Raw genomic sequence first — 21175 nt, 5'->3', positions numbered from 1 at the left:
CTGGGCGTGGGCGCAAATCAGCGATATGTTGAAGAACCTCGCTTTGATGAGGATTTTGGCTAGACGTTCATTCACCGGAGTGAATGATAGTACTCGGCGACGGAGTCTCTCTGCCACCACGAATCCAACACCAAACTTGCGCTCCTTCATATGGCAACTGTAGTAAATGCCACAAGGACCAACTCGTCTCTGTCCTTGTCCCGTTCATCGCATTACTTGGACGGCGGTGATGTCAGCCTTTATTTTCGTGAGGACATCAACCAGTTGGGCAGTGGCACCTTCCCAATTAAGGGTCCGGACAATCCAGGTGCATGCCCTCAATTCGTAGTCCTTATTTCGTTTGCCATGGTCGTCATCAAAAGGGGGTTCTCTCATTCGCGGCTGGTTGCTACTTTTCATGGCGGGTGTTTTTTTTACGTAGCGGGTTCCAAACCCAGCGCACAACCCTATGTAGGGGATGTTTCGCCTTCTCACTTTGGTTTGCCTTCGAACGGATATTCTTAGGCTACCCAGAGGATACTTGGTCAAAGACCGGAAGTCGTGAGCTGCTTGAGCCATTTGTAAAAGAACATTCCTCACTTGCGTGAACTTCTACACATGACTCCATCCTCCATATTAGGTTGGAAAATATCTCCCTTCGACATTTTTGTCTTTTGAATTTCGCGGCTATGTATAAAGTGCTACAGAGCTCATATCTGGCAGTACCAGACAGCTTTGAAGGGTCTTGACATAAGCTACAAAACGACGCTACGCATTATTAGTTTCGATATTGCGTTTAACAGTTATAGATGTGTAAACATGGATTTCACTAACGCCGAAATTCGCGCTATTTTATAGTTTTGCTTCGTTAAAGGCTAATTCGGGAATTAATGCCGGGTGAAAGCTGACTATAACGAACAGGCCCCCTGGCCTTGATCCAGACAAGTTGCGAAAGTATGAGTACGAAGTGCAGATATATATGCGACTTTGATCTTTACATGTTGCAGGAATAGAAAAGGTTCAATTTACTCTCTCTTGTTTTGGCTAAATATCGAAAAAAATCCTAATTTACAATGAAAATTTCTTTCTCAAAGTATCAAATTTAAATCATCAGAAGTCTTAAGTTTCGTTGAGATATCTCTTATCTGATGGTATAAAAAATATAAACATAATGAATGAATGCTGTTTACTGACGAAAGGAAATTTCTGTTGACTGACTGGGAGAAATTGGAATTGATTCGCACTTAATATTTAAAATTTCGACGGTGCATTGCGATATCGGGGCACTTTGTCTCATTTTGTAAAAATTAGTCTTAGCACCACTTCAACACGTTTGTTATTAATGCATTTTACTTACGGATGATGAATAATGTGGTTCTATCGAGAATAGCACCACTTATATACGATAGGTATTAATGCATTTTTCTTCTTCTTCTTAATTGGCGTAGAAACCGCTTAAGCGATTATAGCCGAGTTAACAACAGCGCGCCAGTCGTTTCTTCTTTTCGCTACGTGGCGCCAATTGGATATTCCAAGCGAAGCCAGGTCCTTCTCCACTTGGTCCTTCCAACGGAGTGGAGGTCTTCCTCTTCCTCTGCTTCCCCCGGCGGGTACTGCGTCGAATACTTTCAGAGCTGGAGTGTTTTCGTCCATCCGGACAACATGACCTAGCCAGCGTAGCCGCTGTCTTTTAATTCGCTGAATTATGTCGATGTCGTCACATATCTCGTACAGCTCATCGTTCCATCGAATGCGGTATTCGCCGTGGCTAACGCGCAAAGGACCAAAAATCTTTCGCAGAACTTTTCTCTCGAAAACTCGCAACGTCGACTCATCCGTTGTTGACATCGTCCAAGACTCTGCACCATACAGCAGGACGGGAATTATGAATGACTTATAAAGTTTGGTTTTTGTTTGTCGAGAGAGGACTTTGCTTCTCAATTGCCTACTCAGTCCGAAGTAGCACCCGTTGGCAAGAGTTATTCTGCGTTGGATTTCTAGGCTGACATTGTTGGTGGTGTTTACGCTGGTTCCAAGATAGACGAAATTATCTACGACTTCAAAGTTATGACTGTCAACAGTGACGTGAGTGCCAAGTCGCGAGTGCGACGACTGTTTGTTTGATGACAGGAGATATTTCGTTTTGCCCTCGTTCACTGCCAGACCCATTTTCTGTGCTTCCTTGTCCAGCCTGGAGAAAGCAGAACTAACGGCGCGGGTGTTGAAGCCGATGATATCAATATCGTCGGCATACGCCAGCAGCTGTACACTCTTATAGAAGATGGTACCTCCTCTGTTTAGTTCTGCAGCTCGATCTATTTTCTCCAGAAGCAGGTTGAAGAAGTCGCACGATAGGGAGTCGCCTTGTCTGAAACCTCGTTTGGTATCGAACGGCTCGGAGAGGGCCTTCCCGATCCTGACGGAGCTTTTCGTGTTGCTCAACGTCAGTTTACACAGCCGTATTAATTTTTCGGGGATACCAAATCCAGACATCGCGGCATAAAGGCAGCTCCTTTTCGTGCTGTCGAAAGCAGCTTTGAAATCGACGAAGAGGTGGTGTGTGTCGATTCTCCTTTCACGGGTCTTTTCCAAGATTTGGCGCATGGTGAATATCTGGTCGGTTGTTGATTTTCCAGCCACACTGATAAGGTCCAATCAGTTTGTTGACGGTGGGCTTTAATCTTTCACACAATACGCTCGATAGAACCTTATATGCGATGTTGAGGAGGCTAATCCCATGGTAGTTGGCGCAGATTATGGGGTCTCCTTTTTTATGGATTGGGCATAGCACACTTAAATTCCAATCGTTGGGCATGCTCTCGTCCGACCATATTTTACAAAGAAGCTGATGCATGCTCCCTATTAGTTCTTCGCCGCCGTGTTTGAATAGCTCGGCCGGCAGTCCGTCGGCCCCTTCCGCTTTGTTGTTCTTCAGGCGGGCAATTGCTATTCGAACTTCTTCATGGTCGGGTAATGGAACGTCTTCTCCATCGTCATCTATTGGGGAATCGGGTTCTCCTTCTCCTGGTGTTGCACGTTCACTGCCATTCAGCAGGCTGGAGAAGTGTTTCCTCCATAATTTAAGTATGCTCTGGGCATCGGTGACTAGATCACCTTTGGGGGTTCTACAAGATTATGCTCCGGTTCCTTCTGTAAGCTGCCGCATTTTTTCGTAGAATTTTCGAGCATTACCCCTGTCGGCCAGCTTATCAAGCTCTTCGTACTCACGCATTTCAGCCTCTTTCTTCTTCTGTCCGCAAATGCGTTTCGCTTCCCTCTTCAACTCTCGGTATCTATCCCATCCCGCACGTGTAGTGGTCGATCGTAACGTTGCGAGGTAGGCAGTCTGTTTTCTCTCCGCTGCGACACGGCACTCCTCGTCGTACCAGCTGTTCTTTTGCACTTTCCGAAAACCAATGGTTTCGGTTGCAGCTTTACTTAAGGAATTTGAAATGCCGTCCCACAGTTCCCTTATACCGAGTTGTTGACGAGTGCTCTCAGAGAGCAGGAGTGCAAGCCGAGTAGAAAATCGTTCGGCTGTCTGTTGCGATTGCAGCTTCTCGACGTCGAACCTTCCTCGTGTTTGTTGGCGTGTGTTTTTTGCTGCACAGAGGCGGGTGCGAATCTTGGCTGCAACAAGATAGATTCGATTGTAGGACCACATCTAAAACACTGGAGACGTGTCTTCCGTCTATCACAACATGATCGATCTGGTTGGTAGTTTTTCGATCCGGAGACAGCCAGGTAGCTTGATGAATCTTCTTATGCTGGAATCTATTACTACAGATAACCATATTTCGGGCCCCGGCGAAGTCAATCAGGCTCAACCCATTTGGGGATGTTTCGTCGTGGAGGCTGAATTTTCCGACCGTAGTGCAAAATATACCTTCTTTGCCCACCCTGGCGTTAAAGTCGCCCAGCACGATTTTGACATCGTGACGGGGCAGCTCTCATAAGCGCGCTCCAAGCGCTCATAGAAGGCATCTTTGGTCACATCGTCCTTCTCTTCTGTCGGGGCGTGGGCGCAAATCAGCGATATGTTGAAGAACCTCGCTTTGATGCGGATTGTGGCTAGGCGTTAATTCACCGGAGTGAATGATAGTACTCGGCGACGGAGTCTCTCTCACACCACGAATCCAACACCAAACTTGCGCTCCTTTATATTGCCACTGTAGTAAATGTCACAAGGACCTACTCGTCTCTGTTCCTTGTCCCGTCCATCGCACTTCTTGGATGGCGGTGATGTCAGCCTTTATTTTTGCGAGGACATCAACCAGCTGGGCAGCGGCACCTTCCCAATTAAGGGTCCGGACATTCCAGGTGCATGCCCTCAAATCGTAGTCCTTATTTCGTTTGCCATGTTCGTCATCAAAAGGGGGGTCTCTCATCCGAGGCTGTGTTTTCCTTTTCAGTGGGGGTGTTTTTTTACGTGGCGGGTCCCAAACCCAGCGCACAACCCTATGCAGGGGATGTTTCGCCTTCTCACATTAGCTCGCCTTCGAACGGATGTTCTTAGGCTACCCAGAGGATACTTGGTCAAAGACCGGAAGTAGTGAGCTGCTTGAGCCATGTGTAAAAGAATCGTTTCTGGCCACTCCCAAGTGAATGGCGATCAGAGAACTTTCCTCACTTGCGTGAACTTCTTCACATGACTCCATCCTCCGCTATATTGCTATATACATACATAAGTATATATTATTACAAGGTGTTTAGAGTATTGGAATGTAACTCCTCCACCCTTTGATTTGAGATTCTCCTGGATCTCATTACAAAAATATATAATAATTTTATTAAATTTTAATTAATTCAATAAAAAAAAAGTTTTTTTTTATAAATATGTAAACTGTAAACATTTAATTTGGAGTTGTTTTCAATATGATTTTAATAGCTTAGCGTATCTATGTATAGTGCTTAAACAAAAGAAACGTTGTTTTATATTAATATTAATATAAATTATGATAGGTAATTATTGTTTTATACTTTTACAATTTTATTTTCAACGATGGTAAGTATATACATATTTATTAAAATTGAGACGATCGATGGGAATATAGGTTATATACATATAACCGGAATTTAAAAAAATTTATATTTTGTTTTTTTTTTTTTATCTTCTTTTAAAAGATATATGTATATTGTGCATTAAACTGAAGGGGATAGATTTTTGTTTTAAAATGGGCTAATTGTCGTTAGAGTTTCTATTGTCATTGTTGTCATTTGCAAATTTAAAAGGGCGTTTAATATTTGAGGTATGTACGTTTTCTAGATTTCTTTTAATAAATTTTGGTTCTTCTTTGTGTCTAACGCTTTTATAATTTCGAATGAAACCTTCTCTCCTTTTTTCTAGGTAATTTTCCTTTCTTGTGTTATGTTTAGAAATGATCTTCAATTTTGCTTCTTCTAACCGATTTTAATTATGCTATGATTAACTTTTTTGCTTTGAACATCTAAAGGAGTAGCTTTTATTGTGGTATGAAATGAATTGTTATAAAGTTTTACGGCTTTACACATTTGAATAGTAATTGGAACTTTTTCTTCTAAATTTAGGGTTCATATACGTTCGGTAAGAGTATTATTTATTCTCTCTACATCTGAATTTCCCGTATGGCTATGTGGTTTAGTGGCATGAAATTCTATATTTGCTCTATTTAAAAATTCCCGGATTGGTTTTGAATTAAATTCATTACCGAAAATAAATTTTTTTATGTGGCCTTTAATTGACAAAAATTCACTAATTTTATCTATGATCGTTTGACTTTTTCTATCGGGTAAATGGAAAGAAATTACATGTTTTGAAAATTTATCGATGAATATTATAAATGACTGTTTACTGTTAACATAAGTATCTATATGAACAATTTCATTAACTGTATTTGGTGTTTCGGTAATTTGAAATTTAGCTTTGATAGGGTTTCTATCATATTTTCAACCATTGCATATGTCGCAATTATTTATTATTTCAAGGATATTAATTTTTAGTTCTGGATTGTTTGCGAAAGAATTTAAAAGTACTTGTTCCACTTCATTATGTTTTTCTTCATTAAGTTCAAAATATATAGCGATCTTACCTTTTTCAAAATGTTTATTTACAATATTAATAACGTTGTGAGAGTTAATATCTCTTATATCGATAAAAATGCGTTTGTTTTTGAATATATTTTCAAAAGAAAATGCTTCGACTAAAATTAATTGCTGTTTGAAACGATTTACGACTGTATTGAGAATGTTAAAGTGATTATAAAGATTTTCTTCATGAGAATGGCTAGTTTGGACTTCTATTGAAAGCATCTTTGGTCTTGTTGTTCACCAGCGTTTAAATCTTTTATTTGCAACATTTTGTTAAGGGTCATTCTAAAATTTTCGGAATTCACCATGTTTATTTCATCACTGTTAATTCGGCTCAGAAAATCCGCTATTTTATTTTCTTTACCGGTTATATAATCGATTTTTGCATCGTACTCTCCTAATTGTACCAGCCAACGTTGAAGTCTTGGATTTATATCCTTACCAGAATTTTTCTTTTGTAGCCATTTAAGTGGTTGGTGATCTGTTTTTAGATCGAATTCTCTTCCATTTAAGTAGGGTCTATAGTATTTTACTGACAACACTATTGCTAATAGTTCCTTTTCGATGGTTGAGTAGTTTTTCTCGTGAGTATTTAATGTGCGTGAAGCATATGAAATTGGGTGGTCGTCTTGTGTGAGAACTGCGCCAATAGCAAAGTTGCTAGCGTCTGTAGTTAATTTAAATCTTTTTGTAAAAATTGGATACCTTAAAATGGGGGGATTTGTAATAATATTTTTTAAATTTTCGAAAGCAGTTATATAACTTGGGTTATTAACGTTAATCTTTGCATCTTTTTTCAGATATGCGAACATAGGATAAGCTATTTTAGAATAATCTTTTATAAATTTCCTGTAAAAGCCGGTAATGCCTAAGAAAGATTTTATTTGCTTTTGAGAAATTGGTAACTTTAATTTTTGGATAACTTCAACTTTGTTTGGATTTGGTGTTATTCCTTCAGGAGTTAGTATATGACCTAGAAAGTCTGTTTCTTTCTTTAAAAAACTGCATTTTTCTAAACGTATTTTCAATTTTGCTTGTTTCAGTTTTGTAAAAATTTTCCGCATATTATTTATATGTTCTGACAAAGAAGTAGTAAAAATCAAAATGCCGTCTAAGTATACAACGCATATCTTGTTTATGAAATCTCGAAGTACTGAGTTCATAAGACGTTGGAATGTCGATGGAGCATTTTTAAGACCGAATGGCATTCTTAAGAATTCATAATGTCCTAACGGAGTAGAAAACGCTGTTTTCTTCCTGTCTTTTTCATCTACCAGTATTTGATGAAATCCTTTCGCGAGATCGATAGAGGAAAAATATTGTGCTCTACCTAGTTTATCCATGATCCCATCGATATTAGGTATCGGGAATTTATCGCTAATAGTAATTTCATTTAATCTCCTGTAATCGACGACGATACGCCATTTTTTATTTCCGTCTGCATCCGCTTTTTTGGGGACTATCCACAAAGGGCTGTTGTAAGCAGAGTTGCTTTCTCTAATTATATTATGTTCTAACATTTCTTTTATTAGTTTTTGTATTTCTAATTTATGAACTTGTGGATACCTATAAATTTTCGAATAAATGGGTCTATCGTTTGTTGTAAAAATTTGATGTTTGATTTCATGCGTAAAAGAAAGTTTATCTCCTTCTTTGAAAAATAGTTCGTTAAATTCTTGTAATAGATCTTTTATCGATTGGCTTTCTTCGATATTTAAATGATTCAAGTTTAAGTTTTTCATATCACTGAATTCGAGTGCGCAAATTTCCGTTTTTCCATAAGGAATTCGTTGATCAAAATAAATTATGTTTCCTAATATATTAATAAACGTGTTTTCTACATCAATTTTAGCTTTAAAAGGAATAAGAAAATTTTGTCCTATAATAGCTTCGTATTTGTTGCTGTTAAAATCTATTACTTTCCATGATAAAGTACCTAAGACGTTAAATTCTTTCGGAAAAGGTGTTACAATTTTATATTTTATTTCATTAATTCCGTTGATAGTTCCATAGCATAACGGTTTGGAAAGTTTTTCCTTTTGAAAATTTTCGAATAGGGCGATTGGTTTTATGATGCTAGTTGTTGAACCTATATCTATTAAGCATTTAATTCTGTGATTTCCTATTGTTACTGTTATTATGGGGAGTTCAGGGTTTGAGGCGGTGTTAAAAAATTTACTTCTTTTTCTTCACCATTGCCAATTTCCATCAAATTTGAATTATTGGACAAACGACTTGTACTTGGATTGTAATCGACGCTCATATGAGAGCTTTTAGTTTTTCTCAGTAAATTTGGTTGTATTTTATTTGTAGAATTGTTGTACCCGTAATCGTAGTTATTCCAATTGTTGTAATTATTACGATTAAAATTTGTATTACATATGCAATTGTTATTGTTCCCGCTTTATTGTCTATTGTCGTTCGTTGGTTTGGTTTGTCTATTGTCTGAAATTTTATTATGTTCGTAAGATCTATAATTTTTCTTGAAACCTTCATAATTTGCTTTATTTTTATCGACATACTTTCGATGTCTATAATCTATCGCTCTTTTGTCCTGCAGCAATTTTAACTTTGAATATTTTACTATTATATCATTTAATGTTTCCGTTTCGGTTATATGTGCTCTTATAGGCCCATCGATTTTCTCTAACAGTATATCAACAAGGTCCCTATCTACATTTTCAGGTTTGTAAATGCCCGGTTTTAAAGGGTCAAATATGTAAATTTCATTTATTTCTGCCTTACATTTTTCAAAAATTATAAATAATTCATTAAGATTACTTACTTTAACCGTCCTACAAAAATTGAATACCTCTGCGTATGTCTTCCTCGGACGAGATCCTTGTAGAATTTTGGCATTAATCGCTTCCCACGATGAGTTGTCCTCCAGTTCTCTCGTTCTTTTTCCAGCGGTGCCCAGTATTTTTTCGGTTGCTATAATGTTGATACAATGTTGGACGAGTTCCTGGTCTGTGCCGCAGAGAGAAATGTTGGTTTCGACCGTTTTAATAAATGCTTTTGGATTGTGATGGTCGTCTAGTGGCTTCATTCTCCAGAATTGGTCCATGATGTCCCTTGGTGACATGTGAAATCTGTAGAATTGTGGTTGTTGGTTTATTTGTAGTTGTATTAGATGTTGAGCATGTTGTTGTTGCATTTCTTGTTGTTGGGTTTGTAGCAATTCTTCTTGCCTTGCGATAACCCTTTCCAGCTCGGCGATGGTTTGGTTTAGATTCTCCATTGTAGTAGTAGTTGTAAACAGGTCGTTTTAATTGTGGTTTGAAGATGTGGTCGGCGGAGTATTTCTTTTTGGACCAGTTGTGGAAAAGTAAAGATGTATTCTTTTATTTAGAAGTCTTTTAAACGTTGTAGAAACTTTTTTATTTTTATTTGGTTTCTATTTCTGGATGCACATGAGCTTAATTATTTCTAGGCCGCTGTCCTTATTATTTTTCGGGTAACTGTATATAGCCTTTGCTTTTAGAAATTTCTCATTAACTTTTTATTTTTATATTTTTTTTCTGTTTTCAATATTTTCACTATAACCAGTATTACTTGGCGTGTTTTGTTTTATTTTGATGGTTAAATTCGGTTGTCCGTAACTGTATACACTTTTATGTTTTAGAAATTTTTTTTTTGTTTTTTTTTTTTAAATACTTGTTAAATTGTTTAATTTTCACAAAAATATTTAAACTCCTTTTTCTTAATATTTTTTTCGTTGTATTTTTTTCAAAATATATTTGTTTTTTGACACATTAATAATATTTCAATTCTTTTTTTTCTAATATTTTTCGCGTGTGAATATTTTTTGTTAAAACTGTGAATTGGTTTTGTTGGTTCCGCAAAAATATTTGTTTTTAACTTGCTGTTTTTTTTTTCTCTTTTTTTTTGTGGCGGTTCACAAAACGGTTTTAAAAAATGTAGTTGCTTTTTCCGAAACTGTGCTTTATATATACATATATGAATATATGTATGTATATACCTCAAGTTCCGTTCTTACTGTTTTAACGCGTGTTGCAAGCTGTAAATTTTTGCTTTGTCAATACTGTACTTTTTACGGCAAACTATTTTGTTTTATATTAAACAGTTTTATTTTACTGTTTTTTGATTTGGAACTGTGCTTTATATATATATATATATACCGTAATTTCCGTTGTTATTTTTGCAAGCTGTATATTTCTTAAATCTTTGTCGAAACTGTACTCTTTCTTTGTGATACGTGACACTAGCACTTTTTGGACGACTTGCAACTTTCTGTAAATTTTTTTCTTTTTTAGCACTTATTTCGCTTCTCTTTTCCTTCAAGATTTTAATGCTTTATTTTCACTTATTTTCAACATAAAATTTTCTAATTTTTTTTTTTCACTGTAGCTTTCGTTTTCTTTTTTTTTTGGAAATTTGAGTTCGATTTTCACCAAAAAAAAATGTTTTTATTGTTTTTTTTATTTTCACTGGAGCTTTCGTTTTCCATAGATTTTTGTACTATTTTCATGCTCACTTTTTTTTGTAAAATGTATACTTTAGTATTTATTTTAAACTTTTTGCACTATTGTTTCGTTTTTTATAGGATTTTTTGCTATTTTCGCACTTTCCTTTTTTTGTAAAATGTATATTTAAGTATTTATTTTAAAATTATTGCACTTTTGTTTCGTTTTTTTATAGGATTTTTACTATCTCGCACTTCCTATTTATTTTAAAATTTTTGCACTTTTGCTTCGTTTTTTATAGGATTTTTTACTATCTTCGCACTTCCTATTTATTTTAAACTTTTTACACTTTTGTTTCGTTTTTTATAGAATTTTTTTTACTATTTTCGCACTTTCTTTTTTTTTTGGAAAATGTATATTTAAGTATATATTCTAAACTTTTTGCACTTTTGCTTCGTTTTTTTATAGAATTTTTTTTTTACTACTTTCACACTTTCTTTTCTTTGTAAAATGTATATTTAAGTATTTATTTTAAACTTTTTCGCTTTTGTTTCATTTTTTATAGGATTTTTTTTACTATTTTCGCACTTTCTATTTATTCTAAACTTTTTGCACTTTTGTTTGTTCTATATATCTCACTAATTTCATTAATTTATGCATCGTTTACTTTTTTGTACTATTAATGATTATTTTGATTCTTTTTTTCTTTTCGGCATAAAACTTTCGCTTATTTTTTTTAAATAAACTTTTTAAATATTTTCGGCAGTACGATTCGATTCAATTGATCTTTTGATCAAAATCCTACCGACTGCGCCAGTTATGGTTTACAAAATAAAAAAAAGCTTCGGCCTTTTTTTGACAACCGTATTTATTGAAGTGAATCTTAACACTGACTAACTTTATATTCCTTATTAGTTTACATACTCCTTATTCTAATGCTAACTGTACTGACATTCTTAGTTAGTTAGCTTCTAATATTAGGCTTAACTGTATTATCGTTCGACATTAGCTTATTTACTTATATATACTTATTTAAATATATATGTATGTATATATTTATGTTTTTAGTTGAGTTGGCGTTAGCATACCCGAAATACGCTAACTCTCTTATTCCACAACTAAGCCTAATGTGGAACCTAATTTTATGTTAGTAAGCTATTAAGCATTTACTATATACATCTTCTTCTTAATTGGCGTAGACACCGCTTACGCGATTATAGCCGAGTTAACAACAGCGCGCCAGTCGTTTCTTCTTTTCGCTACGTGGCGCCCGTTGGATATTCCAAGCGAAGCCAGGTCCTTTTCCACTTTGTCCTGCCAACGGAGTGGAGGTCTTCCTCTTTCTCTGCCTCCCCCGGCGGGTACTGCGTCGAATGCTTTCTGAGCTGGAGTGTTTTCATCCACCCGGACAACATGACCTAGCCAGCGTAGCTGCTGCCTTTTAATTCGCTATGTCAATGTCGTCGTATATCTCGTACAGCTCATCGTTCCATCGAATGCGATATTCGCCGTGGCAAATGCGCAAAGCACCATAAATCTTTCGCAGAATTTTTCTCTCGAAAACTCGTAACGTCGACTCATCGGTTGCTGTCATCGCCCAAGCCTCTGCACCATATAGCAGGACGGGAATTATGAGCGACTTATAGAGTTTAGCTTTTGTTCGTCGAGAGAGGACTTTACTTTTCAATTGCCTACTCAGTCCGAAGTAGCACCTGTTGGCAAGAGCAATTCTGCGTTGGATTTCTAGGCTGACATTGTTGGTGGTGTTAATGCTGGTTCCTACATAGACGAAATTATCTACGACTTCAAAGTTATGACTGTCAACAGTGACGTGAGAGCCAAGTCGCGAGTGCGACGACTGTTTGTTTGATGACAGGAGATATTTCGTTTTGCCCTCGTTCACTGCCAGACCCATTTTCTGTGCTTACTTGTCCAGCCTGGAGAAAGCAGAACTAACGGCGCGGATGTTGAGGCCGATGATATCAATATCGTCGGCATACGCCAGCAGCTGTACACTCTTATAGAAGATGGTACCTTCTCTGTTTAGTTCTGCAGCTCGAAATATTTTCTCCAGGAGCAGGTTGAAGAAGTCGCACGATAGGTAGTCGCCTTGTCTGAAACCTCGTTTGGTATCGAACGGCTCGGAGAGGTCCTTCCCGATCCTGACGGAGCTTTTCGTGTTGTTCAACGTCAGTTTACACAGCCGTATTAGTTTTGCGGGGATACCAAATTCAGACATCGCGGCATAAAGGCAGCTCCTTTTCGTGCTGTCGAAAGCAGCTTTGAAATCGACGAAGAGGTGGTGTGTGTCGATTCTAATTTCACGGGTCTTTTCGAAGATTTGGCGCATGGTGAATATCTGGTCGGTTGTTGATTTTCCAGGTCTGAAGCCACACTGATAAGGTCCAATCAGTTTGTTGACGGTGGGCTTTAATCTTTCACACAATACGCTCGATAGAACCTTATATGCGATGTTGAGGAGGCTAATCCCACGGTAGTTGGCGCAGATTGTGGGGTCTCCTTTTTTATGGATTGGGCATAGCACACTTAAATTCCAATCGTTGGGCATGCTCTCGTCCGACTATATTTTACAAAGAAGCTGATGCATGCTCCCTATTAGTTCTTCGCCGCCGTGTTTGAATAGCTCGGCCGGTAGTCCGTCGGCGCCTGCCGCTTTGTTGTTCTTCAGGCGGGCAATTGCTATTCGAACTTCTTCATGGTCGGGTAATGGAACGTCTGCTCCATCGTCATCGATTGGGGAATCGGGTTCTCCTTCTCCTGGTGTTGTGCGTTCACTGCCATTCAGCAGGCTGGAGAAGTGTTCCCTCCATAATTTAACTATGCTCTGGGCATCAGTGACTAGATCACCTTTGGGGGTTCTACAAGAGTATGCTCCGGTCTTGAAACCTTCTGTAAGCCGCCGCATTTTTTCGTAGAATTTTCGAGCATTACCCCTGTCGGCCAGCTTATCAAGCTCTTCGTACTCACGCATTTCGGCCTCTTTCTTCTTCTGTCTGCAAATGCGTCTCGCATCCCTCTTCAACTCTCGGTATCTATCCCATCCCGCACGTGTAGTGGTCGATCGTAACGTTGCGAGGTAGGCAGCCTGTTTTCTCTCCGCTGCGACACGGCACTCTTCGTCGTACCAGCTGTTCTTTTGCGCTTTCCGAAAACCAATGGTTTCGGTTGCAGCTGTACGTAAGGAATTTGAAATGCCGTCCCACAGTTCCCTTATACCGAGTTGTTGACGAGTGCTCTCAGAGAACAGGACTTTTTTTTTTTTTTGCACTTTTGTTTCGTTTTTTATAGGATTTTTTACAATCTTCGCACTTCCTATTTATTTTAATTTTTTTTCACTTTTGTTTCGTTTTTTATAGAATTTTTTTACTATTTTCGCACTTTCTTTTTTTTTGTAAAATATATATTTAAGTATTTAATTTAAAATTTTTGCACTTTTGTTTCGTTTTTTATAGAATTTTTTTTACTATTTTCGCACTTTCTTTTCATTTTAAACTGTTTACTTATTTTCGGCAATGCGTTTGTTCGATTTCTTTGATCTTTTGATCAAAGTTAACCCGACTGCGCCAGTTATGGTTTACAAAATAAAAAGCTTCGGCCTTTTTTGACAACCGTATTTATTGAAGTGAATCTTAAGACTGACTAACTTTTCATTCCTTATTAGTTTACATACTCCTTATTCTAATGCTAACTGTACTGACATTCTTAGTTAGTTCGCTTCTAATATTAGGCTTAACTGTATTATCGTTCGACATTAGCTTATTTACTTATATATACTTATTTAAATATATATGTATGTATATATTTATGTTTTTAATTGAGTTGGCGTTAGCAGACCCGAAATACGCTCACTCTCTTATTCCACAACTAAGCCTAATGTGGAACCTAATTTTATGTTAGTAAGCTATTAAGCATTTACTATATACATACATAAGTATATATTATTACAAGGTGTTTAGAGTATAGGAATGTAACTCGCACACTTTTTACTGATAAATGATATTACGATTTGAATTTGAATTGTACTTACATACATACATATGTGCATATGTAATTATGCGCTGATATGTAGACATATACATACATACATATGTATATTATATTTACAAACATATTCATATACATATGAAATTATAATATATTCTCAAACATACGAAATATTTTAATAAATAACTCTTAATTGCACATTAACTACAAATATTGTTTTGAAAATAGCATGATTTAATTAGAATGATATAAATTATGCATATATTCATAGAAATACGCAAAATGATAATCACATCAATTAACATGATGGCGTATGAGCATATAAAAATATAAGCAAAAGGCCAGCATACGTCTGTAATAGCAATGCATGTTTCTAAGCATAATTTTCATTAAATGCTCAGCTCTGTTCACGCGCCACTGTTAAGATTTCTCCTTCTTAGCTAGCTGTGGTGAAATGCACTCATCGCATTTTGTTAGCTTTTGACAGTTCACACTCTTGTCCGTTGTTGGACCTTCTCTATAATATACGTTCTCTGGTTAGGTCTTTGTATATTATTTGACAGTCACAATTATCCGTTAGCTCCAAAATATTCTAACAGATGACGATAACTGTTGGCTGGATTGAATGAGAATTCAATAGATGGCGCTATGTTAAAAACACAAATTTAATAGCATAATAATTACGTATTGCTGAAAATGAGGTGTAAGTTAATTTTGTATTTGAATATTAAAATAATTAGTGATTGTTCTATTAAATTGTAGCTTATATAAAACGTTTGTATTTTTAACATAGCGCCATCTGCTGATTACTTACTCAATCCAATCAATAATTAGCGCCATCGGTTAGAATCTTTTGGAGCTAAGAAATAATTCTGACTGTCAAATAATAGACAAATAATATAATAATATAATATTGCGAATATAAGTTGAGATTTAAGCTATCCTGTCTCTTAAGTTGGATCAAATTGAACACGGTCTGTCTCAAATTTAAAATCGATTCAGTAGTTTAGGTGTCCATCGCGGACAAACAACGTGACCCGTGATTTTTTTATATAAAGATAAAGAACTATTTTATACAAATGGCGCAAACACATTCCAAATTCGTATTAAAACAACAATTATCAAAATTATTTCGCAGATGGATGGCTATTGAATCCCTTTTTGACAACATTTTTTCCGTAAAATCTGATGTATGGAGCTTTGGTATTTTGATGTGGGAAATAGTCACGTTGGGGTCAACACCATATCCTGGTATTTCTGCGGCAGATGTCATGCGTAAGGTACTATATTTACAAAAGCGGATGCAAAAATCGCTCGTTACAAAATACTAAACACAAATTATACCAAATAAATTATTTCAATGTGGATATACTCGGTTATTAACAATAGCTCGAAATGCTGGATATACAGGGATTTTTGAAAATAGTTTGACATATTACTAAACATCGTTGTTGGTCTATTTGCAGTAAGATACCCAGAGAAATATTTCTTCTAAAACTAATAATAATATTATTTTGATTCGAGTATTTGAATCAATACTCTCTATATTAGTTTCACTAAAAATCAATGAAACTGATACATTGATATGATACATAGATAATTTTTATTAATCCGAATTGCTTATGTAACCAAATTCGTAATCTAGGTTCATAAAATACGATTTATATTGATGAATATTAGAAGTACATTAACGTTATTACGTCCGTATATATTCTTAAACTAACAAGTTTTAAGCCGAAATAAATATATTACACAATTACATAATAGTTAACGCCCCTCGACAAGTTTTTCTTCTCCTTAAAACTGATTTTTGACATGGTATATTCGTTTTTTTCACTGAACTCCACTTTTGCTCCAAAATCGCTATTGACATTGTGTACAATTACATAATATCGCTTGTCGATTTCATTATAAAATATGTACTATAGTATCCATTACGACTTTGATATAAAATTGTTTTCACTCTCACTTCATTCATTTCATTTAATCTCTGGCAACCTTGGAGCGAAGTGGAGAGAATAAAAGAGTGATAGAAATAAATTCAATAATTTTATCAGACCTTCATAAAAAGGGATTCAAAGCTACTTACGTGATATGTCTCTGCTGACTACATAGAATGCGTAGTTGCGAAAGAATTTCTACAGAAAATATTCGCAAGTTTCAAAAGAGAATACTTGTTCAAATGATGCTAACATACTCTAACAAATCTTGGAAAAGATTACAAAACAAAATGAGCTTACCATTATACTTGAAAAGATCCTTCATAAGCTCAAAAAAGCAGTCCAAAAAAAATAAATATATACAAGTATGACTAAATCCGTAAAAAGTATGCTATGGGACGCAAACGTCCCAAAATGAGCTAAAAACAATACTTGTTACTGAAAAATTTTACATATACTTAATATCCGTGACCCATTTTTAGCAAACAAACTTACATTAAATTCAGAAACTTTAAAATGGATCATGCAATACATCCGAATAATTGTGCACGGAGAAAACCGCATATCTACAGAAGAATGTCCCCTAAGACATCAAATAAAATACGATATTTATATAGAACTGATCAATAACCATAAAAACTGATTTATGATAGGTGGCAATTTTAATGCGAAACATACCCACTGGGGCTCGAGGCTTATAACCACAAAGAGCAGAGAGTTATTGAAAGCCCTTCAAATGACTGGGTGCAGTATCATGTCTACTGGAACACCAACTTATTGGCCAACAGATCCACTTAAAACACAAAATCTTATTGATATCTCTTCAAATTAAAAACAAGTTGTAATTCCGAGCAAGATAACGTAATCATGATTTTGACAAATACAATTAAATATGCAGCCTGCGGTAGTCAATTACAAAAGGTCATAAGTATACCAAAGAAATTAAAGAAATGGCAGCAGAAAAACGCCGATTACGCCGAAAGTGGCAACAAACAAGATCTCCCTCTGACAAAAGTTGTCTTAACAAATTGTGTAAAAAACTTACCAATAAGATAAAGACATTTAAAAATATAACTATCAGCTTTTATCTGAAAAGTTTATCTAACGACCATACGAATGATTATTTACTTCGGAAGTGTACAAATATGTTTTCTCGACCCGTTACTCAGCAACATCCAATTAGAAAAGCAGACCAGCCATGGGGAAAGAGCTATTTAGAGAAAGCAAATGTTTCCCGGAATACCTTGAAGATGTCTTCAAACCATATGACACATTTAATATAGCAGAAATGGAACCTCATACTTACGAGAATTACACTGAAATTCCTAAAAAATCAACAGGGTTTCACCTTATTACCAGTGAAATACTAAAACTGCTTCCTTAAGACGTTATAAGTAAAATTACTGCTATTATTAACGTTACTATTAATCTACAATACGTATCTATTTCCTAAAAACCTGAGGTGATTATGTTCAATAAACCTGGCAAGCCAGCCAATGGCGTTACTTCGTACCGCACCATATCTGTCCCGCCAATAATTTTAAAACTTTTGGAAAAACTGCACAGCGCAACATAGTTGAAGAGAGGAAGCTGATTTCGGAGCATCAGTTTGGCTTTCGAAAAAATCACTCCACTATTGAACAAGAACATAGAATAACTCGAGGCATTAAAAATGCCTTTGAAGAAAAAGATGTTGGCTCAGCCATTTTCCTCGACGTTTTTAAACCCGGGCGTACTCTTAAACAAAATTTAGATGCTTTTACCGAAAAAATATTACAATAGTCTAAAATCATACCTTTCGGACCGTATTTTTTGAATTAAACATGTAGATATGTACTCTGATTTAAAGGAAATAAAACCTGGTGTTTTTCAGGTTAGTAAGTTAGGACCCAACCTTTACCTACTCTTTACATGCGATCTACCACACGTTGACTATTGTATTACAGCAACGTTTCCAAATGAGACTGCGGTTTTCGCCTGGACACAAAACACAAACTGCATCAATTGTAAGATTGCAAGAGCATTTAAAAAAAAATTTGAATGGACAGCTAAATGGCGAATAATATTAAACGAAACTAAATCAGTACATATTGATTTCACATACAACAATACTAGATATATGCCTCTTTACTTAAACGGTGTGCAATTACCATATCACAAAACTGCGAATACCAAAGTACTCGTATGATCATGGACACAAAACTTAGATGGAGTGCACATGTTAAAAAGAAAAAAAATTTAAAATAAAATTCAGAAATATGTGTTGCCTATTGGGTTGAAACTCTGCCCTATCCACATACAACAAAATTTTTGTCTACAAACATGTGTTCAGACCAGTTTGGACTTATGATATACAACTTAGGGGCAGCTCAAGTCCTAGCACTGTTCCAATCAAACCCTGCGATTCCAAAACAAAGTTTTAAGAGACGCCTTCAATGCGCCCTGGTATGTTCGCAGTCGCGATCTCGGAATTTAATCAGTTGCCGCATCAATCAACACATATGCAAAGTGTCATATGGAAAGACTTTTTGACCATGTGAACACTAAAGCCAGGGCTCTTGTCGCTCTAAGTAAATGGAAAGAAATGCTTAAGCCCAAAAAACCGTATCACCTTATACAGTAGCCAGACTCTCCGCAACTTATACGCAGAGCATCATTAATTATTTTGTACTATACATTAAGTAAAACATATTGTTCATTAGTTAAAAAAAAAACGTCAATCATAAAACCATTGCATTTAAAAGAAGCCTTTCAAAAAAAAACATGCAGCCTGGGGTTGTACACCAATTACAAAAGGTATAAGTATACCAAAGAAATTAAAGAAATGGCAGCAGAAGAACGCCGATTACGCCGAAAGTGGCAACAAACAAGATCTCCCTCTGACAAAAGTTGTCTTAACAAATAAAAAACTTGCCAATAAGATAAAAACATTTAAAAATATAACACTCAGCTATTATCTGAAAAGTTTATATAACGACCATAGGAATCATATTCAGATCAATCAACACATATGCAAAGTCTCCGCAATTTATACGCAGAGCATCATTAAATATTTTGTATTATACAATAAGTAAAACGTAAAACCATTGCATCTAAAAGAAGCCTTTCAAAAAAGTTATATTAAAATAAGGTTTAATTCAAAATTATAATAATTGACACCTTGTACTTACCACTTTTAGCAATTTTAAGTTCTGAGAGGTGAAAGAAGTTATTCTAAAGGCGTAGACTGTAGAAATTGAGGACAAAGCATTTCGATTGTATTTATGTAAATATTAAAAAAACCCTTTTACAAATATTTAACATATGCTCAAATCTAACCAGGACATTGCAACAGATACAAACAGTTTCCTTCACATAATGACGCTAAGATATAGTTAACTTCTGTGTTTTTAGGTACGCGATGGATACCGTCTTGATAAACCTGAACATTGCCGACGTGAACTGTATAACATAATGTATTACTGCTGGTCAGGTGATCCTAATGAACGCCCTACGTTTGTAGAATTGGTTCAAATGCTAGATAAACTACTACATACTGAGATGGATTATATCGAACTGGAACGTTTTCCTGATCACAACTACTATAATATTCTGAATCTGAGTGGCGAAAAGCTGTAATACTACACTATAGTTATTGTAGGTAAGAGTTTAAGAAATATGTACTGTTTCAATAGAAAACAATGTCATTACTTCTAACATTCCTAAAATTTTTAAAATTTGTTGAACACTTGTATAAGTTATTTTATAACAATTTTACTAGTTACTGTATTTATTGAATAAACTAATTTTTAGAGGAAGATAATATTATATATATGAGGGGAATAATCAATAGTGTATGCTTCTTATTATGGATCAAAAGTGAAATAAAAATACTTATATTAATTTGTGATATTCAAACATTTTTCTGATTATTAGAGTTAATTACTATCCAGCTAATTGTGTGCAAATTAAATAAAAGTTCACATGTACATATACATATGTATATCTACAAAACTTTATTACAACAAGCAGAGAACGTACACTCAGTCCTTTTTTTACGCGATCTCTTTTTACGCTATTTCACTTTAACGTGAACGAATTTTTCAAAAAGAATTGAGTCTCTGCATGTTAAGATATAAAGTACTACATCGGAATTTATTGGGTCCAAAAAGAAGCATTCAAACAAAATTCACTGAATTTATGGTGCAAACTCAATCGGAGATGCTAAGTCAATCAGAACATCAATCCATAGTTCTTACTATTGATTCCAATACAAATTCTAGTGATATCAGTGCCGGCCATCAAAATAAGCGGCTAAGAATAATTTCCACTACGGATAATGACAGTGATTAAACAGCATTCAACGGTTTTTGTTTTTCAATAAATGTACCTATTTTCTATTTTCTTCTCTTTTATATATGGTTTTTCTTTTGTATTTTTTATTTTGATATGAATGAATAAGTCATAAGTCTGAAATTTGAAACTTATTGTATTGTTTTTGAATATTTTTTTGCGCGTATATTTTGTTATACGCGATATTTTTTATATTCGGAACCAATTCGTCAGTTAATATTGGAAAACTAACCATTTTAACGCGATTTTTTTTTTACGCGATTAGTGGCAGAACCAAAAATCGCGTAAAAAAAGGACTGAGTGTATATTTATAGAGAAGGTCCAATAACGGACAAGCGTGTGAACTGTCAAAGGCTAACAAAATGCGATGAGCGTGTTTCACCACAGCTAGCTAAGAAGGAGAGATGTTAACAGTGGCGCGTGAAC

At 35.5% G+C, this 21175-nt stretch overlaps 1 protein-coding gene across 4 annotated transcripts in view; it reads left to right on the top strand.

Moving 5' to 3' along the window:
* Positions 1-20219, top strand: part of LOC126764475 (tyrosine kinase receptor Cad96Ca) — a 244431-nt gene extending 224212 nt beyond the window's left edge. For all 4 annotated transcript variants that reach the window (XM_050482159.1, XM_050482158.1, XM_050482160.1 and 1 more), the window contains 2 exons: positions 15616-15757; positions 19811-20219. In XM_050482159.1, coding sequence (XP_050338116.1) covers positions 15616-15757; positions 19811-20035 — 367 coding nt within the window. In that variant the 3' untranslated portion in view covers positions 20036-20219. The remainder of the gene's footprint in view (positions 1-15615; positions 15758-19810) is intronic.
* The last annotated feature ends 956 nt before the right edge of the window (positions 20220-21175 follow it).

Source organism: Bactrocera neohumeralis, unplaced genomic scaffold, assembly GCF_024586455.1.
Source record: "Bactrocera neohumeralis isolate Rockhampton unplaced genomic scaffold, APGP_CSIRO_Bneo_wtdbg2-racon-allhic-juicebox.fasta_v2 cluster09, whole genome shotgun sequence".
Lineage (NCBI taxonomy): Eukaryota > Metazoa > Arthropoda > Insecta > Diptera > Tephritidae > Bactrocera > Bactrocera neohumeralis.
The sequence above is the reverse complement of the archived record's forward strand: the minus strand, read 5'-3'. Positions and strand labels throughout refer to the sequence as shown.